Below are 27,129 nucleotides of genomic sequence, written 5' to 3' on the forward strand. Positions count from 1 at the left end.
TCATAGCAATAGCACAGCAACCAAAAGAATGAAGTTGTGGAGAAATTATATCTTTCCACTCGTTTCCCCTGGATGAGCTGGTAGAGGCGTCAGATAAGTGGTAGAAAATAGATGGATGGATGGATTTTTATGCAGGTGACTTCAGTTCAGGATATAAAATTTAAGGTTAGGTGGATGATGTTTTATCCAGATGTGTTGTCTCTTTCCTTCAATTGTTGTATTGTTTCTTTAAATTTTCTTTTTCAGATGATGAAACATGGGTATGATCCGTCTTGTATTGAGTCTAAAAAAAGGCCAAAGGCCTACGAGTTCTCTTCTTCTTTGCCTTTGGCGTACCAGCTATGTGGCTGGTCTCTAGCCACATATATAAAACACAATTAGGCGGGATGACAAGTAAAGATGGTGGAGAAAGATGGCAGCTCCCACAAACTATATCCTGCTCTTAAGTATTTTCATTGGCAGCTATAAATCGTGATGATTATACAAAAGTATTTGTCTCAATACCATCAGGGGTTTGTATGCTGTTTAAGAATCAACCTAATACCACTTCATTCCACAGGCCGTTGGCATCTCCAATACAAACTTTTGTTGGCAAGATTTGTTTTCTAAGCAATCTAAAAGCAACATTAAATCTATCAGATCTTTATTTCAGAGTAGTATAACCACGGTACCATATGTAATTTTTTTCTGGAACCGGTTGTCTGATGGTATTATGTGGAACGAAGTTTGGAGACTCCCTAATCAGTTTTTAATTACCAACAAAATTACAGATATTTCTTATAAATTAATACACAGAATTTATCCATCTAAAGATTATCTTCAAAGCAAATTCATATTAGACATTAAAACAAGCTGAAGCTTTTGTAAAACTTCCAAGGAATCTACTATACATCTTTTTTGGTTTTGTAACCTTGTGCAAGATTTTTGGCAGAGCTTATATACAAAAAAAACAAAGACAATTCAACTTTGATAACAGATATATGATTAACTTGTTAATTTTAATGGCTAAATTTCATATTCACAAGTCCAAATGTTTAGGAAGACATCCCTCTTTTTATGTATTCTCCTTTGAACTTGTACAGTATCTTAATTCAATTAAGAACTCCACTAACCCAAAAGCTATAAAAACTATGGGTGTTTGTGAAAAAAAAATCAAGATCTTTCAATCACTTTATTCTTTGGTTTGATCAGTTACTTTTCCCCCTAGCATGTTTATATCGTAGGTTCTGAATATTGTTCATTTATTTGTTTGTTTATGTTATGCAATCTTTTTTTTTTGTAAGTACAACACCATTAATGTGGTACTGTTTAATTCTATTTTGTATTGTACTGTTGTTTAAATAAAGGTTTGAATGAAAAAAAAGTATTTTCATTGGCATAATTCTAAATTCATAAGAAGGCATCAGTTTGTTAGGAGATGTAATGACACACTAATAAATGTATATTTTATGAGTGCAGCATATTTTTTTCCTATTAAACTAAATAAAAAACAAAACAAAAAACAAATAAAGACTAACTGTAAAATTGCAGTACTTTTAATTTAAGAGCATTTTTTTATGCAACCTCGGTATTATTTATTGTGTAGGATTGTAAAAGCGGGACTCTTAGATATAAAGTTTTATTATGCAATTTTACGAGAAATCCAGCAGTTAATTGGTACTGCGCATCTACGCTGCATATTACGGTAAGCCGGTGAGACAAACAAAGGCACAGCCCAGTCCTAGCTCGCAACAGTGACGTCAGCGCGCCGCTGCGGTGCAGTGACGCGCGGCGATTGGGTGAGCGCGGAGCTAAAGTGTGCGGTAGAGTAAAAAGACAAGACGCGGACAACAACAGCTGCGACCGCATGAAGCAAACTAAAGACACACTCGCACTTTTGAGACTCACACGATAAAGATTCGGGTAAGGAGTCATTTTTTGTGGAGTCATTTCCTTACAAACGCTGCTAGCTAAGGTTGGCCGGAGCAGCTTCCGCCCTTAAGGAACTTTCTTTTGTCCTGTTCAGTCAACAACAAAACAAGCGACAGAGTGTGTTTACCGAAGAAGAAGGTGTATTGGTTAATTTAGCAACAGTCAAGGGTCAAATCCTTATTAATAACACCAAATACAGGCCCGTGTTGTCAAAACAAGTCTGGTATCTTGTGGGTAGTTAAAGTGAAATACCTTTGGACCGGCCAGTATCAGGGGCATTAAAAAGAAAGATATAACCCGCTGGGTGTGCTCGGTGGCTGTTCCACCGATACAATGAATTATCCCATTTTACGAGTCTTAGGTATATTTACACATATTTGGGTAATGTGTTATATGACAATAAAATTGCACAAATGCAATATAGCAACTTTTTGCAGTGCAGTCTTCTGTTAGAATAAGATGTAAATTTAAAAAAATAATCAATTTATCATTGTGGGTTTTTTTCTATATCTGCTTGAAAGGTCAAAGGCAAAGCAACGCCAGTATTAACCTGCTGTGGTCATAACAACATTGATCTGTTATGTGCATGCACTTAAGGACACACTGTCATTTCTTTAACCGTTTTTGTCGTTCATATTTCCAACACCACCCTATCTCTCCAGATGTCAGGATGGCTGCAAACTTCAAAATTTCAGACAGTGATTCAGAGACATCAGAGGAGGTAGGGGAAGGAGAAAACCAACAGTCAGCAAGACAAGTTCAAGAAAGCAAGCCCCAGACGCTCTCCCTTCCTGTAATCAAAACGACAGGTAGGAACACAAAATAAATTGTCTGATATATGGTGGAATAGCCAACCCCTTTGGACCATATCAAGACTTGAAATTGTGCATAATTAGATTTGTGGATTAGTGATAACTCCCCAGCTCACGCGTTCAGATATGGTCACATTGCACCCGGTTTCCAAAACAACAGCCAAGGCCACAATGCCAGGCTTGAGGCTTTCAGACGATCTCCCACAAACCAGAGGGTGACATCGCTGTGGCTTCCTCTTTCTGTTATGTACAGTTTGAATCACGAGGTAGAACTGGGGGGGAAGCAAGGTGTGTCCTTATTACAGTATGATATTAATTTTGGTAAGCAAACAAAAAACAGACTTAAAACACACTTGCTGAAAAGCTGATTGGTTTGTTTGTGTCTTTTAGTACAACCCAACCAGTGGCACCCACTTGGCATGAGGGGAGCAATTATGTGAACAGATTAAAACACTGTTTTTTTTTTTTTTTTGTATATGGTTGTAAACATGTTTATAGCTGCAGTATTTATTTATTTTTAACTGTACTTTAAGAGGGGAAGCTGTTGGGACTTGTGCACTGGCTTTACTGTTCAGCCCTGGATGTTGCACCTTGTTGTATGTTGTGGATTAACTGAGCAGAAGTTCTGTTGGCAAAACATATATTGCAGCATACGTGACCACAGCCTGCTCTAGATGAGATCCCCCCCACCCCTTTATTTAGCCATTTCTTGGCTGTATCTGTAGAGAAGTTTAGAATCTATCCTTTCTCCTTATTTTTCTTGAGATGCATTCTGGGGTGGGACATTAAAATGAGGTTGCGTTGTAAGCTAACCTGTTTTGCATTTTGAATTGCTTCATTCAAAGCACTATAGGAGGATGTTTTGGCTCCTTTTACCGTGCAGCTGAAAAGAGCCAAAATAACAGTGTACAATAACAGTCGCTGGTCGCAGAGACAATTAATGATTTAAATTCCTCTATTCCTACATTATTCTTTATTTCCTCCTTTCTATCTGCCTTGCATTAAAACACGCTGAGCCTATCTCACCTTTCCTTTTTCCATTTAGCTGCTGGAAGGCTCAGGGTGAACTCAGAGTCCCACACTTCCTCAATTGCCAGGGATGAGGAGCTCATGGCGAGAGGGGAGGATGAGGTCTGTACTCCCACAGAGGGAGACCCATTCAGGCGAAGGTCAAAGTCAGCTCCCCCTGCTCTGTGGGCTGCCAAGAAGTACGGCAGGCAGCTTCGACGAATGAGTGACGAGTTTGACAGCTTACTAGATAAAGGGGTAAGAATGGGAGTGAGTCAAGGCTTAAATTAGTTTTTTGGAAAAAAAAAGATGAAAAAGATGGTGATGATAGGTTGCTAACTTGACATTATTCCTGTTTCACTGTGCAGGAGATGAAGCTCAAGAAGCTGCACCACTCTAAAACCTGGTGGAGCTATCTCTTTAGTCACCAAGAGACTGAAGGAGAGAACAACCATCTTGAAAACCACAACCAACGCACTGAGTAAGCACTGAGAGGACAAGGATACAAGGTCCGGAGGAGCGGATTGGGGAAATTGTAGCCGAGAGACAATATTTAAGATCAGAACAAGACTGAAGAGGATTTGGCTCGATCAAAAAGAGTGGGACGTGCAGTAAAAAGCAAAAAAGTACATGTTCAGTGATCCCATCATAGTCATGCCATTTTATGTCATTGTTAACTACCTTTAAATAGAACTTTTGTACTCGTGTTGAGTGTGGTGTAAACAATGTTATTGGGAAGTCCACTGTGGAATTGAAAGGCAGCGATGAGGAGGAACTGCTGCCGGAATCCTGCAAAACGGATAAAAAGATGGGCCGAGAGAGGGGCAATAATCTCTTCTAAACACACAAACAAAGCCTTGTTTAGTCGTAGAAGAGACGCTCGGTTTAAAGACGCTTAGCATTACAGTTGTCTCTCACATTGACATTGCACGATGTGCTGTGTATGGAGAGAGGAATAACACCTGACTACTGAAGGCCAAATTGAATGCTGTTAGATTTTTTTTTCCTTCCTGCTTTCCTCATTTTCATGAGGAAATCTCCAGAAGCTGTTTGTGTTTGACTTGCACGCTCATTTTGTGCCAAAACGATCTGCCGGCAACAGGAGACAGTACTGGCATTCAGTTTAGGCCTCTTCTTAAACAACTGTACTCAACTATCATCTGCTTTATATCACAAATTTATCCAAAAAAAAAAAAAAAGAAAAATCTTTTACAAGGACAATCTCTGATGCAGAAGTAATATCTTTTTTGTAAAACTTCAGGGATAATAGCTGAGGGCGTTAAACAGTAAGGCACAATCCAATATGAATATGTTTTTAAAGCCTTGGACGAGCATAAAAAAAACAATTGAAATTTCTATGTGTAAATATTTTAACATTTTATGAAATGGTAAAGGGTGGGGAGGGGGTGGGGGGTGAGTAAAATGGTTTAGCCAGATTTTATTAACGAGGTTACCGTGCTGTTAAGCTCGGCTAACCCAGCAATAGGCAGTGTACAATCCATGGCTGTTGTGATAAATGTTGCGTGCTGAGCTCTCGGTGCATGGATGAATACAGAGTCCAGTCACATTAAAAATGAGGGATTTCCACTTGCTTTTTGCTGGAAGGATTTTCAGGAGAAATCACATCCTGAGGTTTTGTTTTTGTTTATTTTGTTTTTAATCAGTTTAAATGTGAGTTGATCACTTTGACCTGTAAGGGGATGTGATTAAAACTCTCATGCCTTAGCTTTAGAAGTGCTGATCATCAGCTTTGCTGGTGTTTTTTAGACACGTAAGGCGCATATATATACTTTATGGAAATTCTAACTAAGGGCAAAGATCAGCATTTCTGTGCAGCTCGGTAAACATGAGTGGGCTACTTGTGGCTTGTTTCTAAATACGTGATTGCTGAAAATGGTAGTGGGTTTGTTCAAGTTGTCTTATTCTTCCTTCCTCTCGACTTGTAGCGTTGAGTTGTGAAGCGCTCGGGTGTGCAGGCATTTATATGGTTTTCAAATTCAAATTGAAAAATATATATATGCGTATATAAATATATAGCTTGGTTTTTAATCAGAGAATTCCAGACAATCAAACGGTGGCCACTTTACCTGACACTCATCCTGTTCTACCATCCTTTTGGTCACATGTGTTTTGACTGGTCATTTGTCAAATTTAAACTACTTCCCATTATAAAAAAGGGATGAGGAGTTTTCTGATATCAGATTTCTAGAGACACGAGTGTTTAAGCAAGAAACAGCATTTTGCATTTTAACACGTTAGACCCATGTTATCCAATTGCCGGGAGTGCACACACAGTTTTGAGAACTCTGGGTCAGATTATAAAGCTTTACTCTGCTGAAAATAAAGATCAGATGGAATTTAAATGAATTTAATGTTGCAAAGAACTGCCTTGAACATGCTGTGACCTGTGACGCCGCATAGCCAGCCTCGTCTGTTTACCCAATTACAGCCTTAAACTTCACTGCTCGCTTTCACAAGTTACACTCAGAGGAAAAACAGAAAGCACAAAAATGTCCCGGTGCATTTACTGTCATGACATTTTTAAGTGACACACGCGTACACTATAAAATGGCTGATGTGGAGTTTGGCAACTCTTTTGACTTTAAACATCCGTGACAGTGAACACACCCCAAACCTGCCTGGGCACCTGGATTTTTTGCAACCATCCTTAGTATTACTTGAATCTGGAGATGTGTGTGTGGAGAAAATAAAAATGTAATATTACTTTTTTTTCTTATTTTGGTTTCTTTTTAATTTTTAATGACTTGTAAATGTATTTTCTCTACAACTGTGAAAACTCTGGTCTAAATAAATAATTTTAAGAGAGCTTTTAAAAGGTATTTTGTTCTTTTAATTGTCTACTACACAGGCTTAGAAGACCTTTGAATTATGTTCAGTGGAGATTTCTGGTTAGTCAAAGAGATTATGAAGAATAATGAGCAACAGTTAAACTCACAGATATGTAAAAGTTTTTGTTATCCAATAACAAAGGGAAAGGTTCTCACTAAGACATGGCTTATGGTTGACAATAAAGTCATGTGATGGGTGACGTTGCATAGATTTAGAGTTCATACCACAATATGCTGTACTTTTGTCTTGAAATTAACAAAGTGTCGACACAAAACTTGTAACAGCTTTAAAAAAAGACTACCACTGTAAAACTGAAGACAAAAAGGCATCATGGAGGACACAAGCTGGTGTTTCAGGCGACCCCTGACGGATCCCAGCAGTACTTCTGTCCACAGTCCAAAGCTGACAGTCTGTCCATGTCTGCGTCGCTCAGTGTAAAGTCAAAAAGTCTGGCGTTCTCCTGTATTCGGTCTGCGTTTGATGACTTTGGGAGCACAGCGACACCCTGCTGCACCGCCCACCGCAGCAGCACCTGAGGAGAGGGACAGAAGAACCTTAAAATGTTTGCAATAAAAACAAAGGTATACCCAAGATAGCAGAGCGAGTGGGCTCACTTGTGCGGGGGTGCGTTGGCACTGCTTTGCCACCTCCAGGACCACAGGATCAGTAACCAGATCTCCTTGGCCTAAGGAGGAATATGCTTGGAAACAGACTCCATACTCCTCACAAACACTCTTCAGCTCTGCTTGGCACAGACGTGGGTGAAACTCTACCTGAAGAACACAAAACAAACGTGAGATTTCAAACAGCTGCTAATGTCTTTCCCTGTCCTCCATTCAAACTCCTGCATTGTACCTGTAGAACTGCAGGGGGGACTTTGCAGCTCTGCATTAGTTCTCTCATGTGAGCCACTGTATAGTTTGACACTCCAATGGCCTTCAGCTTCCCCTGGCCATGCAGCTCCTCCAGCGTGGCCCAACTCTGAGCTCGGTTTCCTGGGATCAAATATTTATTAGGACCTCATCTCTGCTGTTACTCAATGCCAGCTATGTTGCAGTGGAGGAATGAGAGAAGACAGCTTGAATGGTTTTTGTGCAGTTAGTGCAGCGATGAAATATAGATCACCTGAAACGCTTGAGAAAAAAAAAAGTGGAGTCTACCTGGGTTGCTCTGATCAGCCACTGCTAGACCCTGCGTGCCAGGCCAGTGAATCAAATAGAGGTCAATGTAACCCAAGTCCAGCTGAGACAGGCTGTGAAGGGCACCTTCCATAGCCCGCTCACCCTGATCCTTAGGGCCCAGCTTACTGAAAAACAGGAAGAGAAACAGGGATCTGAATGAGCAGCGCAACACCTCAAGTCAGCTTTAGTGCCCCCAATGTGTTCTCTTAGAAATCATGTGTCAACTTATGCTTTAGAAGCCTGTGCATCACCTGGTTATGAACACATCCTGTCTGGTCAAGCCGTGCTTGGGCAGGAGCTCCCTCAGGGATCGGCCCAGGTCGGCTTCATTCCGGTAGACGGCTGCACTATCAAAGGCCCGGTAACCCGCAGCCAAGGCGGCATCCACAGCCCGATACACTTCTTCAGAGCCGTGCAACTTGTAAGTCCCCAACCCCAGGAGGGGCATTTGAACCCCAGTATTTAGGGTAACAGAGGAGGTGGTGGTGGACGACATCCTGGGCTGCAAGGCACTTCTTTACTTTGCACCCTGTTAGGAATAACTGGTTTGCCAAGCTCTGTCAAAGACGGATAGAGAAAGTGAGTTTAGCTGGTTTTCTGCTGCCCTTTGTCCCATTTTGTGTGTTACATCACTGGAAAATTGTTTGAAAGCACTTCCTTAAACTTGGTAATAATACAGATTTTATCTTGTTTCACTAGATACTTTTTGGGGCTTCTCTAACGCAAAATAAGAAAGGCAAGCAACACGAAGATGTAAACTAACATCACTAATTTAGCTGGTCACAGTGTATGAAGACTATGACACTTGAAGACCGCTTTTAATAATTTCTGTAGGCAGACACGTGGACATTACAATGCAGGAAGGGGACGGTATACTCTAATATATAAACAATTTTACGTGAAAAATATTTCCACCCCACCTTTTTTTCACCTCAAGTGACTTCTTTAGGAAAGGCGGTGCATACACTGGCAGTGTCCTCTCGAAGAAATTACTAACAAGTTATAAAGCAAAGGTAACTTCCAGCTGAGCACAGTTTCCTACTACTAGCTATCATATGTGGTCAGCTGACAGTCACGTGACAGTTGGGTCGGTTTTCGCCGTCACCATAGTGACACCTGCTCTGACACTGTGGATTGGAAGAAGACGTGAGGGATCTAACGAATCACAGCAGCCCGAGCGGCCGGAAGGCGGGAATACATCCTTCTCAGCAAATCTCGAGACAAATTAGACGTTTGATTGACGGATACAGATTTAACTGTTCACGGTCTGCTCGAGGTCGGAGATAACCCAGTGAACGAGGTAGTGAATTCGAGGTCGCCGTTTTAAGCATTAGACAATACGGTAATTAAAAAAAAACTAAAACGAGAGAGAAATTTTGTTTTTTTAACATATGTAAAGACAGTACTGCATGTGAAATTTGCCCTGTAAAGCTATCTGAACATTTTCTCCCTGCTGTATTTCCTATTGAATCCTCACTATAACAATGAATACATGAATTGGCTAATTTTCTCATTTTATTTCCTAAGCTCATTTAGGTCGACTATGCCGTTGCAGGCCTTCTCATTTCCTCTCCCAGAAACTCGATTCTTTAAAGCAGGGAGTTTCATCTACAAGTTCACGATCAGAGGAGGCTCCAGCTACAGGCAAGATAGTGTTATACACAGTGTTTCATACTCAGGCTCTAGTTTATATGTACACAGCTCAGAAAAATGAAAGGAAGGCTTTTTAATCAGAGTATAGCTTAACATTAGCTAAACTTCAGCAATATTGATGTGGTCAGTTAAACAGCAGATGGGGTTGTTAATTAGTTTCAGCTGCTGCAGTGTTAATGGAATTAACAAAAGGTTCACAACAACTGGGCGACAATAAGACAACCCCCAACACAGCAACGGTGTTAGAGGGTGGAGGTCACTGACATTTTCCCCCTCCTGATCATTTGTGACTATTTTTTTAACAGTTTTGCATCTGGCTAGTATTAGTGTCACTGCTGATAGCATGAGGTGATACCTGGACTCTACAAAGGTTTCACAGGTAGCGAGACTCCTCCAGGATGCCCGACATTCTCGGGCTTGCATACAAGCGCGTAGGGGCCATGCAAATTACTGGGTACCATTTTGAGTTGTTCCAATGAAATTTCGGCCCATTTTCAGAGTTTTTCGAGTTCACTTACTCTCTAGGTTGATAATTTTCATTTTCAGGTAATTCTGCATGCTTTCATTCCTAATACACGACTCAGTCAATATCAGTATAGTTATCAAGCATCGTAGTCACAGTGAGAGACAACTGTAAGCGCCTTTAAACCAAGCGTCTCTTTAGTCTACTACTAAACAAGGCTTTGTTTGAGATCTGATGTGTTTTCAAAGTGTTCCTGTGATTTTGTGATCAGTGCGTTTTGCCTCTCTTCAGTATAGAGAATGAACCAACGTCACATCCCCACATAAAAAAGCAGAAATAAACATGGTAACAGTCAAATCCTAATTGTGTGCTAGTGAAAACTTTCTTGTTTGCTCGTTTCTTGGTAGTTTTTCTCCAAACCAGAATGAGCTTTACTAGCATTTTTCAGCAATGAAATAATTTAACTGTGTCTAAGCCTGAGACGATTCCACTTCCACGTGTATCTCTTCAAAGCAGAGCAAACCTGCAGCACAGCTTGAAATCAGTACACGCTCTGCAGAGAAAGTAAGGATTCAGGTTGCACCTACCTTTTTTCTTCTTGCCACGTGGGACATCCCTTTTCCTTTGATAGTCTAAGTTCTTTACAGCACTGTAAAATGTTTTCAATCCCCAAATCAGTTGGGGAAACAGCTGTGCTTCAAGCTTTGATGATTTCCGTGCTTTTAATGCCACTCTTTATAAGGGTTTCTGTTATATATCACGATATATGATTCCTGGCAGTTATTTTGATCAGCAAAAGAGAAACATATCTCACTGGATCTGTCTGTCTTTATTCCAGGATAATGCCCCATAATAAAAGTCTGAGTGATCCTTGATTCTGCCTTAAAGCTATTTTCTGTTATTTAAAATACAACATACATGCCCTGCAGCACTTAACTGTTTCTATTTCTGTCAGGACAACTTTAATCAAAATATTCTCACCACAGTGTGTCATATTTGTTCGTACAGTATGGCTCTGCTCTGGTGTCCACCCACACTCTATCAAAGCAGCAGCAGCAACAGAACCTCAGTGGTAACAGAGGGGGTGGAGGTGGGTTGCAAAGAAGCTTGCAGAGTCATCAAAAACTATTAATGCTGAAACGGTTTAAATAGCACAGTCCGTATGGGAATTCCAAGCAGGATGGCCAGGTTGATAAAAAGCCTTTAGTGACACGATAGATATTATATTTAACCTTACTGCTTTTGTAATAAGTTGACAACTTCTTTAAGAGAGAAACTTTATGTGAGCATCTACTGGGTGTGTCTCAACAGCCAACAGGATGTTATGGGAAAAGTCGCCTTCAATCAGGAATTGGAGGTAATTGTGGATCCTTCTCAGCACTCGTGTTCTTTCACACACTGTTCTCTTTTAGATCCTCTTTTCATGTTTGTGCCTCTTCTTCTCTGTTTTAAGGAAATTATTAGAACCGTTCTTGGCAACCTGGATGACCTTCAGCCCTTCTCCTCCACCCATTACATCATCTTTCCTTGTATCCTTCACCTCTGCATCATCTCTGCGTTTAAGCGCCTCTCATCCCTCAATTTGACCCATTATTTCTCTACCCATGCTACTAAACTGATATAATACAGTCCATAGGCATGTAATGAGGATCACAGAAGTCAAAATGTGAATGGTAGCTCCTGCCTGGTGTATTTTGTTAACTGTAGCTGTCAGATAAGAAACAGTGGGAGAGTGTGTGCAAATATGATGAGATGAATCTGAGCGTCTACCCTTTCACTCTTATCCTCTACCTGGAGAAAAACATGCAGAACGGTGAGGGCAGCTGCACGTCTGCTGGATATCTTGCAGCTTTAAAGCTGACGTACTAACATAACACACTATAAAGTAAAGGAAGCTTCAACTAAACAGATGTTTTAAGGACAGAATCTGGGAAGAGAGATTTAATTCGTCACCCTTATTTATGTTTTTGTGTCATCAAAAGCAAGATGCAAGCAGAGGCATGGACGAATACTTTATAGAGGTGTAGCAGTTTTCTACTCTTTATTTTATGCCACCTTGTTGCTTTTCCTCTGTCCATCTCTTAAGGATGACTCCACTTCATCTGACAGATAAAATATGTCAAATGGCCCATAAAATATAACAATACATCATAACACAGCTATATTGTGCAATACCTCATATTAACTGTTTTCATTTAAAATTATGGCTCCAAAACAAAAAAATTCTTTCCCTGTTGGTTTACACCTGCCTTCTTTATAACTCATCTCTAAGACACGAGGAAATAAGGGAAGGAATCTAAGAGAGAAAATCTTGGAAAATGAGAACAATGATCAAGGATAGTGTTCAGGGATGATGATATCTCATGTCAGTTTATTTGTGTTCTTTCAGGGTCTCAATCAGTGGAGGTGAGTGGATTACTACGTTACTCACAAGAGTACACGAGAGGTGAAGGATACAAGGAAAGAGAATGTTTACATTTTATAATAATAGTTAATAGTTTGACTATAAAATGTTTACATTTTATAGTCAAACTATTAAACAAAGAAATATATGTTGCTGTGGTTAGTGCCGAAAAGTTCTGCTCTGAACACATAGTTTAAAGTTAAAATCAGTGACTAGATGAAAGGTTGTATGATGTTTTCCTTATAATATAATAGAGTGCAATCAGGTAATACAACTGTACAGTCGAGCTGGGAAGTCATTGAAGTGTCTTTCTGTAGGAGGATGATGTAACGCAGCACATCCCCTCCATTCCTGAGCCTCAGTTAAAGAGAGATTCACCACTAGAGGAGGCCATACTAAAGGACTTAATCAATGACATGGAGGCTGAAAACAGGGTGGCAGTGACTGGGTGAGTGTTCTCTCTCTGCATACATCTCTCACAAACTGCATTTGCTCCACTTGTAACATTTAAAATTGTCTTTGAAAATGTAAAAATTGCATATCTTCAACACTCACCTGGTTCTCTTGTGACAAGTTTTATGCTAATGGAAAACAGCAGAGGTTGCACTTGGTTTGAAGTGAAATGGTGAGCTAGTTGAAGGTGGCGAGAGAGCAGACACATAGTTAGCTACTCCCCTAAGTTGGGCATAATAAACCCATCACATACTTTAACAGGCCAAATAAACGTGAGATGATGGGTGGTGGGAATGAACAAAGAAGTAGAAAAACGAACTGGCTGCAAGACAAAGCTGTGGTACAACCTGGAATCGTCTTGGAAGGCGAAGATGGCACAACAGAGGAAGTGGACGGCCAAGTTCACAACGAGACACTCTGAGTTTGGCTTGCTACAATCGGTAGAGACATAAAAGACCTTACGCAAGAGCTAAAAACCAAACTAAGCACTTTAAAAGACGAACTGAAAAGCGAGTTAAAAGAAGAAATTGGTGCTCTTCAGCAGAAACTTAAGCGTGAGCTAACTGAGCATGTAAACAAACTATAGACGTAGAAGGTGAGACTCACTGAAGCCCAGGTGCACATAGCAGATGGAGTTTTATCTTCAAAGCTGATGTTTGAAGCAGGAAAAATGAAAAATTGAACGATTTGAGTGAGTCTAACAAGGACCAAACTGTGATGGCTGGATTACTGGGTCAGAACATCTCCAAAACTGCTGCTCTTTTAGGGTGTTTCCATCTGCAATGGTCAGTATCTATTAAAGTGGTCCAAAGAAGCAACAGTGGTGAAACAGAGACAGGGTCATGAATGGCCAAGGTTCGTGGGGAGGCTGGCCTGTAGCCAGTAGCTCGTCTTATCCAACAGACGAGCTACTGTAGCTCAGATTGTAGGAAAAGGTTATTATTGGTTCTGATAGACAGTTGTCAGAATACACAGAGTATCACAGTTTGTTTGCATAACCACAGACCAGTCAGGGTAATGTGTAACATACCGACGATGTGTCACACCCCTAGGTGTCACATAGTAACAAGAAAGGTACCCTTCCGTGTCCTTATCAAACGCTCGCGGCAGTAAGACACGCTTAGAGAAGAGGCCAGCCGTCCATTCCAGCCCTAAACGTAACCCTGTCACATAGTGTTTTCCAAAGGGATTCCGGATCTGAAAGTGAACAGATTTAATGTACATAATGTGCAAATATTGTGCAGATGTATTGTTTATAAGGTTGGGGAAACCTGCAGTCAGACTGAAGACCGAAGAAGTCACTTGCATGTCTCCGAACGTGTAACATGCTGATAATTTGTCACAGTCGTCGGTATGTTCCACGTTGGGATGAGAACGTGTTGGTCAGGGTGTCCATGGTGGCCCCTGTCCACTACTGAAAGTACCAACAATGGGCATGTGAGGATCAGAACTAGACCACAGAGCATTAGGGCAAGTGGCATGGTCTGGTGAATCACATTTTCTTCTACATTATGTGGTTGGTTAGGTGCACTATGGGAAGAAGGCAAGCCGACAGAGGGCGTGTGATGGTTTGGGCAGTGTTCTGCAGGGAAACCTTGGGTACCACCTACGTAAACAGTGTTGCAGACCTTTAATGAAATCAAAAGCAAAAATGGTTTGAGGAGCACAACAAAAAGTTTGAGATGTTTACTTGACCTCCAAATTCCCCAGATCTCAGTCCACTTAAACATCTGTGGAAAATAAGTCTGATCCATGGAGGCTTTACCTCGCAACTTATAGGACTTGCCAGATTCCACAGCACACCTTCACGGGTCTGGTGGAGTCTGTGCCTCGACAGGTCAGGGCTGTTTTGGAACCCAAAGGGTTGACAATTTAAATCGGACCAACACAACAACAACAACAACAACAACAAAAAGCTGTCCAGTTCTGCTTCCTCTAAATTAGATCCAGCTCTAGATTTAAAACCAATGCAAACTGCAGCAGCTCTTCGCATACAGAATAACATTGTTCTAATCCTGACTTCATGGATTAATCCGTTTGCTCCCTGTGCATTTTAGAATTGATTTTAAGATAATAATAACTTCTAAAGCACGCCCGGACCTGCCCTCTACTTCATTTGAGCCAGTCACAGCGTTAGATCCACGGATGGAGCCTTTCCAAAGTCAAGTTTTCAGTCTGAAGGTCACCATCCTTTTTCAATTGGGGCTTAGAAGAGGACATAAAGCTTGTAGAGTCAGTTCCTTTAAGGACTTGCTTTTTATGTGATGACATCTTTTATTGCCCTTTTTCTCACTTTTTTTTCTATTGATTAACATATTTTAGTCTTTTGGTGTATTCCTTTTTTTATTTAATCGTTATAATTATTATTGTTATGATGATTATTATTATATAGGATCGGCCCATAGCTGACATACTTTTGGCTATCTGGAGGACTGCACCAATGCACATCTTGTAGCTTCTGTATTGGCTCTGTGTACACGCAGAGCTCGACAAAGGGTCACACAGTGGGGGCCTTAACCCTCGTTTAGATTTACTCTATTTCAGGTGAAATAAGGTGACTGAGTCACTGAGGTGACTGACATAGGTAAACTTTCTCGGAAAGAAGCCAGTGCATATTTTTGTGTTCTCCTTCGGAGTCCATTTATGTTGCTGTTATAAGACGATGCGAACAATAAGAGGACACTTGTTCATACAAGTATTATACTGGCACAGTTTAGGGATCAAAATCAGTGTCCTTGTTCATAAAATCACTAAGTCATTCATTTTGACGACCACTTTGTTTCACACACACAAACGCACGCTTCAGTGGTTTTTGCAGTTATGAAACAGGCAAGAGGCGCCACCTCAATCACTCTGACAGTCAGATCAGTGGGGCGAAAATTATTATTTGAAATGTGTGCACACACATAAACAAGGTCCCGTGTTCCATCTAGTTTGTTTTAACTTATGTAAACAGAATTGTCTCCTTTATAAAACTCAGGAAACACACACACACCCTGCAAACGGCACAGCCTTAAGCATCAGAACCAATTCACAGGAAATAAAGTTTCGCTGAGATTTTTAAGCCTAGTCTTGAAAGTAGAGATAGTGTCTGTCTCCCGAATCCAAACTGGAAGCTGGTTCCACAGAAGAGGGGCCTGAAAACTGAAGGCTCTCCCTCCCATTCTACTTTTAAATACTCTAGGAACAACAAGTAGGCCTGCAGAGCGGGAGCGAAGTGCTCTAATAGGGTGATATGGTACTACAAGGTCATTAAGATAAGATGGGGCCTGATTATTTAAGACCTTGTATGTGAGGAGCAGGATTTTGAATTCAATTCTGGATTTAACAGGAAGCCAATGAAGGGAAGCCAAAACAGTTTGTCTTTGTGAATTTCCTGTTTTACTTTGAAGGTCTGTGTCTGTTATCACTGTGTCAGCTTGTGTCTTCCTGTCGTCTTGTGAATTAGCATCAGCTGTGCTTCCCTCTCCTGTGTGCCATTACTTGATTACCTTTTGTGTGTACATATCGTGAGTGTCAGTCTGTGCTCCTTGTCGGTTCGTCTGTGTAACCTGTGTCATTCTGCGTCTTGTGGTCATCGCTACGTCTCTCTGCGCCACACTCTGATCTCCCTTCCCAGCTCTTCATCCCCTGCGTACCTCCTTATGTTTTCCCCGCGTGTGACTTTGTGAGTTATGGTTTCGTGTTTTGTTATTATTAGTTTTCCCCAGTTTAGGTTCATGTTTAGTTCTGCCCTCGCCTTTTGTTATTGAGCACTGTAAATAAACCTCACTCGCATCTCCACCACTGTCTGCAACTTGGGTCCTCATTCACTCCACCACACGGCTGCTGACCCAGCTGTGACAAGTGGCCCCAGACTCTGGAGCTCTGTCACATTGAGCCCGAGATCTGTGGTGTCTTTTAAAAAGCACCAAAAAAAAAAAAACTTTTTAAACTTACTTTTGGCAAATAGTTGGTTCTTATTTTGTTCTTTTTTTTGTGTATTTTATTTATTTTTTGTCATTGACCTAGCAGATTAAAGTTCTTGGACTAACATGTTTTAACAGTAAGCTCTTTATTTGGCCGGACTTGGGTGGTGCTTTCTGTGAAAATAGTAGAACCTGCTTAGAGAATGACAAAAGCTCTGATAGTTTGCTTTTACTGTCACAGTATCAGAGAGAGTTTTTAAGAACTGTGCAGACTAGTTACAGTTAGTAGAAATGTAAAAGAAACTAGATAATCTAATAAATGACCAAAGATCTGCCATCAACGATGTGATTCCAGGTTCTGACTGTTTGCTTATGGTGATAGAAGTTAGCTAGTTGCTGTGTATCCCTTACTTTTTGAAAGCCAGCATTAAAGTGCAGTACCACTCTCTACTATCTTGGATATGTATATATTAATATGAATACATTCATTTTTTGCTGGGCTTTTTTTTATGCAAGTGTGTAATTTGGTCATATTATCATATTTTAAAGACTGCTAGTTTGTTCGAGGCTGGGTGTCATGCCCAAGAAAAGAAAAAAAACATCCTTCAACAATCCCAAAATTTTATCCTGGGATCTGCAGGTAACTGTTGCGGCTGTTGTGCCACCTTGCATGCGTCACCAATCAGAAAGACACTGAACACAAACTTCAAAGTGACCAAATCATAAAGACCAGGCCTCAACGATAGAGATGTTTGCTGTAGTGAGACAGCTGCTCATCAGAAGACCCTCAAAGCAGCTGTAAAGCCAGTTGAAATGTTTGATTGCTTGTTCCTCTGCCTCAGGGACTGGGTCAGGTACTTGCACTGATTCAACTACGGTTTGTGAATAATGGCAAAAGCATTTAAAGGTTATGTAAGGCCTTGTTTCTAAAAACTGAAGTAGACATGGAATTGGACTTTTTAACAACATCCTAAGCAAATACACAAAGGACTGAATGCTGATAGACGGGCTAGATTTAAATCCTATTTTAAATCCTCAAATATATCACCTTAATCTGTGGAGCCACAAAAATCAAAGGCGAACAATTTCCATTTGATGACAAAGGTATCGATCTGTGGTGGCCGAGCGAGCATAACGCACACTTAAACGATCACACCAACACACTTAAATCAGGACAATTATTGCCGAGGCAACCAAAACTGACTGACAGATCTTCTTGTATTCATAATAAAGTTCCTCAGATACTTTTAAAGTTGTCTGTGTCTAAATTACAGCAAGTTGGACTTGGTCGGTGAGCACTCACGGGGAAAGACCAAAGAAGATCCAGGACACGTTGACAAGGTGATCCTTTCCAGTTCGACGTTTTACTCGTAACTTCTGATCGATTCTCACACTCTTCCGTGTAAAATTGAAGCGTCAGTCATTGTTTAGAGTTTACCGATTCCAACGCTTCAAACTCTCATGTCAGTCTCGTAACACCCTTTCATTTCCTCTCTGACACACACTCTTGTAGCATCTTTGTCTTTATTGCAGCCCGAGGCTAACATTAGCGCAGACAGGTAGGATAACGAGTGTCATTAAGGTTAATAATAGCATTACATCAGACACAGAACTCTGTAGTTGTGTGCATGTGAGAGAGTGGTGATGTGCTTTGGTTTAATTAGCAGTAAAATCCAAAATTACCCCTCTCTCCGTTCCTTTCTCGTTCATGCCCTTTCATCTAACCTGATCCTCTGTTTCTACATTTGTCCACTCTGTCTTTTTCCACCTCTCGCTTCTGTTCCTTTTTTTCCCCTTCAGCATTTGTTTCAAGTGGAAAAAATGATTTAAACTTGTTATGTCAGCCCATTGAGTTATTATTGTCTTAACACTGAGAAGGAAGTGTCGATACAAGTCTGCGAGCTTTAAAAAGAATTATGTTCGAACGTTGTGGTCTTGATGATGTTAATGTACATACGAGCTTTAAGAGAAGGATGGCAAACATTTTTATGAAATTAATTTCAATTTAAACTAATGTTGACTGCAAATTTGTGGTTATTTTAAGGAGGTAGTTTGCTTTTCACATGTAGTTTTAGTAACCCAGGACTTCACTTACTGAAAGAATTTTGTGGTCGCGTTTGGTCAGCCAAATGTGCACTTGCTGGTCACCTTATTACTGTTCAGTAAACCTTGCTACTATCAGTTTGGCTCAGCTTTTGCCTTCAGAACGACCTTAATTTTTCATTACACAGATTCAGCAAGGTGCTGGAAATATTCCTCAGAGATTTTTCTCTGAGTCTTTCACATGACAGCATCACATAGTTGCTAGACATTTGTTTGCTGAACATCTGTGATGTAAGTCTCCTGTTCCGCCAGATCCCAAATCTACTCTATTGGATTGATCTGGAGACCGTGGAGGCCATACGAGTACAAAGAACTCATTGTCATGTTCAAGAAACCAGGTTGAGATGATTTGAGCTTTGTGACGTGTTGCGTTATCATGCTGGGAGCAGGCATCAGACGATTGGCTCACTGTGGTTGTGTACCAATGGATGTGGTCAGCAACAGAATTCAGAGAGGCTGTGGTGTTTAAATAATGCTAAAGTAGTACTATGAGACCCAAAGAGTACCAATTGTGTACCACTAACACCAACTTGAGCCATTCATATAAGGCTGGAGGGATCCATACTTTTATGTTTTTACACCACATTCAGACCAAGTTGAATTTTGCAGCAGAAATCAGACTCATCAGACCAGACAACATTTTTCCAATCTTCAATTGTCCAGTTATGGTGACCTCATGAATTGTACCCTCAGTTTCCCATTATTAGCTTACAGGAGTGGTACCTGGTGGGGTCTTCTGCTGCTATAACCCATCTGCTTTAAGGTTCCACATGTTTAGCAGGTTGTCTGGACCATGTCTTCACGTCTAAAGCCATTGAGCGATGCAATGAATATGATTGGTTGGTTACATATTTGAGTTAACAAGAGTTGAAAGAGTGCACATAACAAATTGGCTGTTGAATGGACCACTGAAAACCTCATACTGGCTTAGTTAATGCATCTCTTCCTATGCCCTTTTGTGGCTCTGTCCTGGTCAATTCACATACTTGAACATTTTAGATTTGTTTTGGGTTGTTGTTGGTTTTTTTAATGCTTTTTGGGGTTATATCACCATATGGGAAAAGTGGTGAAAACAAGTTATAGCAGGTCTGTGTTATTTATCTACATTTTCTTCTCTTTTTTAAATAAAAGCAGCCTGAGATAGTACTGCAGGAGCAGGGGACACATGTGAGACCAGGATTTCTGAAGCAGCTGGCCAGGTCAGTATGACAGTGCAGTGCCAACACCATCAGTAGAGTTTTTCCTTGAATGCTGCAGGCAGACACAGCAGGGTAACAGTCAGACAGTTGATTGATTTTTTTACACCCAGGGGAGAAACAAGAGCTGATTTGTACGGTCGATCTGCTGATAAAATAAGATGTCAAAGATTACAATGGGTTGGGAAGTCCCACTCTGCAGGAATGCTGTAATTCCTGTGCATGTAAGCACAGAAATTACAGTATTCCTGTGAAATGCCTGCTCACAGTCGCCCGATGTCCTTAGGCATATCAAGGACTGACATGAGCATGTTCTGAACGAGCATGCCAAACCATCTAACAAGTCTTTTTGTGGTGGTAATGAAATACAGTAGCAGCTCTGTGGGTTGAGCCCAAGAACCCTGTCTTAATGTAATCAAATGTGCATTTTGTTCACTGCAACAATCTCTAAACGTCTTTGTTTTTTCTCTTTGCAGCCATGTCTTCCCTTTCTCATTGTTCGTCAAAGATCCAGAGAATTAGAAAAGCATTTCCTCAGTAATATTACCAACTGAATTGTTTATTGATATGATGCGTGTACAGTGAGACAGTGATGAATGAGGTTGATAGGAGCACAAACTCACTCAATATTTATCACTTAATTCAAGGCTGAATTTAAAGTTAAGCTTAGGGATAGAGGTTGTGGTTAGGCATGTTATGTGACCGCTTAAGTTTATTTGTGCGTGGTTGTTAAGAAAAGAAAATAGAAAATTCACAGAAATTATTTTAAAGTTGCAGAATAGAAATTTATTGACATACAGTTTCATTACAAATTACACAGTGCATTGTTCCTCTTTTTCATTTCCAACATTCTTTGGTTTCATCAATAGATATTATTTACAAAATGACTTTAGTTCAGATTCTTAAATATAAATAAATTGTGTACATTCTTTGGTCTCATGACTGTGATTAGTGGTTACTACAAGAATGACATTCCTCATATATTTGAGCTTTACATTGTTTCCAAAGACGGTATTTCAACTTTTTTGTTAATCGAAGTCAACAAAGACATGACTCGACTGCTATGTTTTCATCCATTTTATATTAAAGTCATTCTAAATCTGACTTTTCATTCCTGCGAGTTTGATTATATCTGTGTCCTGACACTGTCCTCACACTTTGAGTCACAAAGTGTGATGAAAGATGATTGAATTATGAAGTGTTTGCCAAGCCTCAAAGCCCTGAGGCAACACTATAAAAATGTTTAGTTTGTGTGCAGTGTGTGTGTGTGACAGAATGGTTTCTACAGCCTAAACTCAAAGCATGTCAATCAAGTTTCTCTTACATCACATTTTACACAAAAAAACTAACAGTACATTAAAAAGCGTGAATTTTTCATGCAGTAATAAAGTAGTTAGATCTGTAGCCAGAGAATTTACTGTCTACAATTTCAGGGTGTCGTGGTCTTTAGTACGTTTAGTACTGCCGGGAGCTTTTCTATTTTGGATCTTTTGTTATTTCATTTCCTGTTATGCTTATTTTCGATCTTGGACTTTACTAGAGTAGCTTTGCATGAATCACATATCAGATTAATCTTTAATTATCTAATACTGAGCTTTGGTGCAGCCCCTCAGCTCTTCCACTGTCAGAAATAAGTCGTTTTAGCTCCTCCCCCTCACCTCAGGCTCACTTTGTTCTGATTGGCTGTCTGTCTTAAACAAAATATTTGAATTGTGTGCTATATATGTAAACTATATATATGTTTACAGCCAAAACGCTGTGCTTCTGATGACCATATTAAGGATGAGTTTAATTAATATGAGCGTCCACCACTAAAGAAAAGTATATATATTTCACAAAATTAAGGGAAAGCATAATAGGTCCACTTTAGTGAAGGAGACCCTGCTATGAAAGTACCATATTACAATGTCAGTTACAGTTAATTTTGTTCAAACAAGCCAAAATGGACAGAAAAAGAAAAGTTGTCAGTATTTTACTGCCTACACTGTAACCTGGTTTCTCATTGTGGTTAACATTAGTATGCAGTATAATATCATTGTGTATCAATAGCGTGATTTTCGGCACATGTCACAGCGACACGCCTTCGCTGTCAGGATCTCTATTTCGTCATGGTGACGACCCTGCGGGCAGTCCAGGCGAACTTTGACCTAAGTGAAGAGAAGCCAAAGAAAATGAGCAACAGTAAAAATGAAGCAGTAGTTGCTCCTATAAATGTTTCTTCAACATCTCCCACCTCTTACCTTGGCGTCCTTGCTAATGGTGCAGCATCGTGAAGTGGAAGTGATGTTGTGGGTGAAGTTGGAGGCCACCAGTACCGAGTATCTGGATGGAAAGGCACTGGACTCACAGTAGCCCACGCAGGCGTAGACCAGATGGGTGCCTTTACATGTGCCGCGACGGTCGCTGCGGATGGTCACGTTGAAGGCTGGAGGAGGGGGGAAAGTACAGGTGAGTGTTTGGTTTGCAGATCCATGCAGGAATTTAAGACTAACCAATAGCTCACTCCCAAAGTATCATGGTCTTTGATATGCATTCGCACTAAGTCCAAGAGTGCTTAGTTATGTCCCACTGTCATACAATGAAATGCATAAGAGTTCTCAATGTATACATTTTCTCACCACTAGATATCAGTAGATTGCAGATTCCAATCAACTGAGTTCTGTTTTCTTACCTCTCCCAATTCAAGTGCATAGTCCTTGCTATGGTGGCTGCTGTAGGACAAACGGCCAAAAAAACATTCAATCCGTTTGGACTGAATCCATCCGGGAGTTTTTCCCTATCTGTGGAAGGCTGCCATTTCCACATTTCACCTCACCTGCCAATGCTGTGTGAAAAGTGTCCAACTTTATTTACACTGGGAGACGCTATAAAATTTGTGAACAAAAATTTGTGAAAAGAGTCCCATACAAATCATCAAGTCAAGGAAGCTTGCTTCTGAAGAATATTACTGTGGTGATTTGTGAGGATATGCTAAACTGATGGTAGCGTTGCTTTTTTTCTTTGCCACCCTTAACTACTGTACTGTCTATTAGCTACTGTTAGCCTCTATCAGCTGACAATAATAAAACTTTCTTTGAAGTGACACTGGTGCACTTTGGCACTTAGTGAATTAGCACTCATGTGTTGTGAGAATGTAATGGACACTCAAGCTTAGCATTAGCTGGCGCAATGCTTTGGTGTACTGCAAATGTGCTGGGTCTCTGGCTACATGGTGGAGCACGGTGGTTTCCACCAACTTCAGACCAGTTCCTATGTACTTTTAATGCATGAATTATACGTTTATGAGAAGGCAGCATTCCGGGCTGCTCCCAAGTAACCTTAGGTAAACTGAACCCTAAGTTGCTCCCCAGTGCGTCCATCAGAGTGGGAATGTTAGACAGAAAGCACTTAGGTAGAAAAGGTATAGAAAACAAGAGCATATATGAATGAATGAATAAATGAGACATGTTGTATAAAGCATTTTGAGTGCAGTGAATAGAAGAGCACTATATAAGAACTAGTCCATTTACCTTTTATTACATAACCACCACCCCCTCCCAAAAAAAAAAAATGCTGAGTGTACTTTTTAAGTCCACAATGAAAATGTCAAAATGATATTTTGACCTGGGACAGACTGGCGTCCTGTAGAGTGTACCCCAGCTCATGCTATGGCAGCTGGGATAAACTCCAGAACCCCGCGGGGCCGCTGAATTGGATAAGTGGAAGAAAGTGGATGTATGATACTTTGACAAGTACATACAAATTGATTATGGGACGATTACTTCTCGGTCATGTTTATAAATGCAAAAGCCTATAAGTCAGTTTAAATCAGACCTCAGTCTCTGAGGTTATTCATCCATGACAAAGTAAAATATGTTAAAATAAAAAAGAACCACAATTATGAAAAGTATGGTTTGGCACTGTCAGGATAATGCTGCTAGAATAGGACATAATTTAAGTCTGTGAGGATTTAATGCTAAAAGCTAACTTTGAACAAAAAGTATATCTAAGTGGACACTGCAGCAACACTGAACTGTTTCCATTCTGGTTGGTGAACCTATATTTGAAGCAAAACACCAAAAATTTGGTTCTTGTTTGGTTTACAGTTTGGAAAGTAACTGTGTCCACTGGCCTCAGTGTCTGCTGAGAAACAGCCCACACTGGAAGAGGTTTGGGAATTGATCATCGCATAAAACTGTGCAGCCAAAGGTGGGGTAATTTCCATAGTATGAGCATACTGAATCCGCGAATCATCTGTGAATTTCTTCTGGTTACCTCTTCCACAAACTTTAGACCTTTCTTCTTTTTTTTTTAAACTAAAAAGCTGGCACCTGGAAACTGAACTATACAGTTTAAAACTTACGGTAAAGGTGACAGCCTGGGGTGAGGACATCGGAGCTCCAACCAATAGAAGAGGAGAGCAGCAGGAGTGAGATCACTGGTAGGGCCAGCAGGCAGCGATGTGAGGTCATGCACAGCGACATCTGAATGGTTCAAACAGAGGGATACGTTAAATGTTTCTACAAGAACCCAGGAAAGAGAAGTGTTTTGTCCCCAGCTTTTAAGGAAATCATGCAAAATGCACAGGGCCAGTGGTTTCCAATCACTGGCGCAATAAATCAGAGTGGCCTCAGGATGGCTCAGAAGGATTATTGCTGCACAAAAGAGTTTTTCAGCTTTGTCTTATTTTATTTCCTGATTTCCTGTAAAATCTTGGAGAGTTTAACCTCTTTAAGCCGAACAGGCATTGTTTGGTTTTGAAGAACATGCCAAAAAAAAGTTGGAGCCAGTCATTACGTCACTTAAATCAGATTTGCATTTGGTCTTCTGGACCATGAAGAAGCCATGATGTCTTTTTTTTAAATCTTCTCAGGATGAACTTTCCCCTCAAATGAAAGGCCTCCTGAGAGCCTCCTGCTCTTTCTGCCAAGGTGGTTTCCCATCCTGCATGTCTGCCTGTGTGTCACTCGGTTGAGTAACGGCTGATGTGAATAAAGACAACACTGTCTCTATCTTTACAGTCTGCTTCATTTAACAGGTACCCGCTGACACACGCACGCACTCCGTTTAAGTTCACAGAACGTACACAGCCACAAATATATATGTCGAGCGCACTCACAGACGAACACAAGTTGCGATCGATGAGCCTGAACATCGTAGGTTTGACGTACCCACGTGTGCAAACATTAAATTCACGTTTTCCTGGGAATTTCATGCTGCTGACCCCTGCCCTCTAAATTTGCAGCTCTTTCCAGCTCTACTTCCGAGGAATCACGACTGTGGCATTGGCAGAAAGGCCTGGGGGATGCCATTAACGCTGCCTGTACAACCAAATCAACAGTCCAGCCGCTTACATATGACCGCATGACAGTAGAAATTTCCCCACTTTGGGAAAAGTTTTAGGCTTCTCTGAAAATAAAAAAGTAAAAGATAAATATTTAGCTTTAACTTAACCTGTTTCCTTAACCCTAAAGCTCTTCCTGTGAATATGTTACACTAAAATAAATACATATTAGTGTGTTATATATGTTTGTTTGTTTGTTTTCATGTTAGGGACTCAAACCTAGCTGAAAATTAGCTACACCGGTGAGATGTAAAATGAGTTTCAGTGTTCAGATTGTAAAGATCTAATTCATATAAGACCTAAAAACCATTGTGTAAATGATATTCACTTTGCTTAGTTTTGCAAAGATAATTTTGAAAATAAAGGGATACAATTGTAGTCATGACTTTCAAAATAAAACCCCTGCAAAACTCTTTTCTACAAACTGCATCATTTGGATGTATTTTTGAGAAATGCAAATGAATAAAAAATAGCATTTTTTCATATTTATGGATACTTGATATGACGCAAGGCGTGCTTTTACTGTGATATGTTTCTTATTATATAATACATGAAAAATCCTCCCACAGCAGGATGTTAGGAAGCAAGAAAAAAGATGAAAGCTCTCCCTTAAAATTTAGTAATGTCAATATAATCTAGTTTGTAGGAAATTAAGAAAGAAAAAAGCACCATTTGGTTTAAATGCATTAAAGTTTAGATCTGGTGTAAAAAATAAACTGAACAAAAAGGAGAAGGCTCTTACCTGGAGATGCAGAGCTGAGAGTTCTCAAGTGCAGGGGTGTGTCGTCTGACAGGTGTCTGTGAGAGAGTGCTTGTTCTGAGCCTCATGCAGGGATATAAGTAACACAGGTAAGAACGAAGGCACTTATAGCTCTGGACACGCCCACAATTAGAGAGCTGAGCGTGTCTGAATCTTTTTTCTTTTCCTCTGCTCCCGTTTTCTCCTCCTCTGTGGCTGCTCTTCCTACCTGCGCGACAAAACACTTGTGGTACTGAATTCTCTCTATATTCTAAAATCGAGGTGAACCTTTTTTCCTGAATGACTTCTTCTTGGAGCGTGTTACCATCCCTTCACCACTCCCTCCCCCTTTGTCTCAGGCTCCCCAGTTTTTAACCTTTTTAAGGGGACCGCTGCTGTGACACAGAGGAAAACTAGATAGGTTTTCCATCAAGCTCACAGCTTTGCCCCACACGCATGCACGGAGACACACATGCACACACGCACAAATCACACAGGAAATAATAATGTTGTAGGCCTCGGTTGCCAGTTGATACACAGCACGAGTGAACTGAAAGGCGGACCTCACACAAGCCCATGCAGAGTCGCGCTGGCTTTTCCATTTGTGGCTGCCGGAGGAAGGACGGGGTCACGTCCGAAGATTTTGTGGGTTTGGGTCAACTGTGTGTTAGTAAGAGAGAGAGACACATGGTAGGTATATTGTATATTGTGGGGAACATCTGGCTCTGCTTCTCTTCTTCCTCATCATGAACAGAGAGTCAGCTTAGCAACCACCCTCATCCAAACTCCAGCAGGTAAAGACATCCTTTTAACAGACTCCCAGATTATTAGTTGGATTTTTAACAGCAGCTTCAGCAACATGTCGCTAATGTCCCAAACTGCCAGATCAGACCGCTGATGGCTGTGTAAATCTTTAAAAAGGCTCCCGAGGGATGCTTTAATGTCTTTGGTTTTTCATTGAGTTTTATTTAATGCTGTGAGAAAGAATCTGGGACCCGAGTCGACCACTGATGTTAGGCTATACAACTGTGGACCTTTTAAAGCCATCTATGCCCCTGACAGAACTGGATACTGTGCCAGTAGAGACGATTTTAAGAAGTCAATAAAGTCAATGAAACTTAACTT

General features: G+C 40.5%; 4 protein-coding genes across 6 annotated transcripts; 2 read left to right on the forward strand and 2 right to left on the reverse strand.

Annotated features, from left to right (window-relative positions):
* Positions 1–1,748: 1,748 nt before the first annotated feature.
* On the forward strand, positions 1,749–6,557 carry badb (BCL2 associated agonist of cell death b). The gene is made up of 4 exons (XM_035912830.2): positions 1,749–1,902; positions 2,574–2,720; positions 3,769–3,989; positions 4,100–6,557. Exons 2-4 carry the CDS (start codon positions 2,582–2,584, stop codon positions 4,214–4,216), a joined length of 477 nt encoding a protein of 158 aa, XP_035768723.1. The 5' UTR covers positions 1,749–1,902; positions 2,574–2,581; the 3' UTR covers positions 4,217–6,557.
* Positions 6,102–8,854, reverse strand: zgc:101765 (uncharacterized). Its single transcript, XM_006802455.2, has 6 exons — positions 8,683–8,854; positions 8,014–8,319; positions 7,742–7,887; positions 7,437–7,576; positions 7,196–7,354; positions 6,102–7,113 (listed from the first exon to the last, which is right to left on the reverse strand). The coding sequence occupies exons 2-6, from the start codon at positions 8,256–8,258 to the stop codon at positions 6,934–6,936; spliced, it is 870 nt and encodes a 289-aa protein (XP_006802518.2). The 5' UTR covers positions 8,259–8,319; positions 8,683–8,854; the 3' UTR covers positions 6,102–6,933.
* Positions 8,855–8,876: 22 nt separating this feature from the next.
* majin (membrane anchored junction protein) lies at positions 8,877–21,046 on the forward strand. 3 transcript variants are annotated; one of them, XM_035912829.2, is made up of 10 exons: positions 8,877–9,104; positions 9,290–9,406; positions 11,190–11,235; positions 11,332–11,407; positions 11,593–11,691; positions 12,268–12,284; positions 12,600–12,730; positions 17,918–17,984; positions 19,878–19,945; positions 20,419–21,046. In XM_035912829.2, the coding sequence occupies exons 2-10, from the start codon at positions 9,306–9,308 to the stop codon at positions 20,462–20,464; spliced, it is 651 nt and encodes a 216-aa protein (XP_035768722.2). In that variant the 5' UTR covers positions 8,877–9,104; positions 9,290–9,305; the 3' UTR covers positions 20,465–21,046. The 3 variants fall into 3 exon arrangements, with proteins under 3 accessions (XP_035768722.2, XP_087693791.1, XP_035768721.2); XM_087837665.1 differs by having other exon boundaries at positions 19,881–19,945; XM_035912828.2 differs by having other exon boundaries at positions 8,878–9,062.
* Positions 21,047–21,984: 938 nt separating this feature from the next.
* Positions 21,985–24,405, reverse strand: gpha2 (glycoprotein hormone subunit alpha 2). Its single transcript, XM_006802507.1, has 3 exons — positions 24,285–24,405; positions 22,183–22,367; positions 21,985–22,089 (listed from the first exon to the last, which is right to left on the reverse strand). The coding sequence occupies exons 1-3, from the start codon at positions 24,403–24,405 to the stop codon at positions 21,985–21,987; spliced, it is 411 nt and encodes a 136-aa protein (XP_006802570.1).
* Between the last annotated feature and the right edge of the window lie 2,724 nt (positions 24,406–27,129).

Source organism: Neolamprologus brichardi, chromosome 3, assembly GCF_056152115.1.
Source record: "Neolamprologus brichardi isolate AB-2024 chromosome 3, ASM5615211v1, whole genome shotgun sequence".
NCBI classification, from domain to species: domain Eukaryota; kingdom Metazoa; phylum Chordata; class Actinopteri; order Cichliformes; family Cichlidae; genus Neolamprologus; species Neolamprologus brichardi.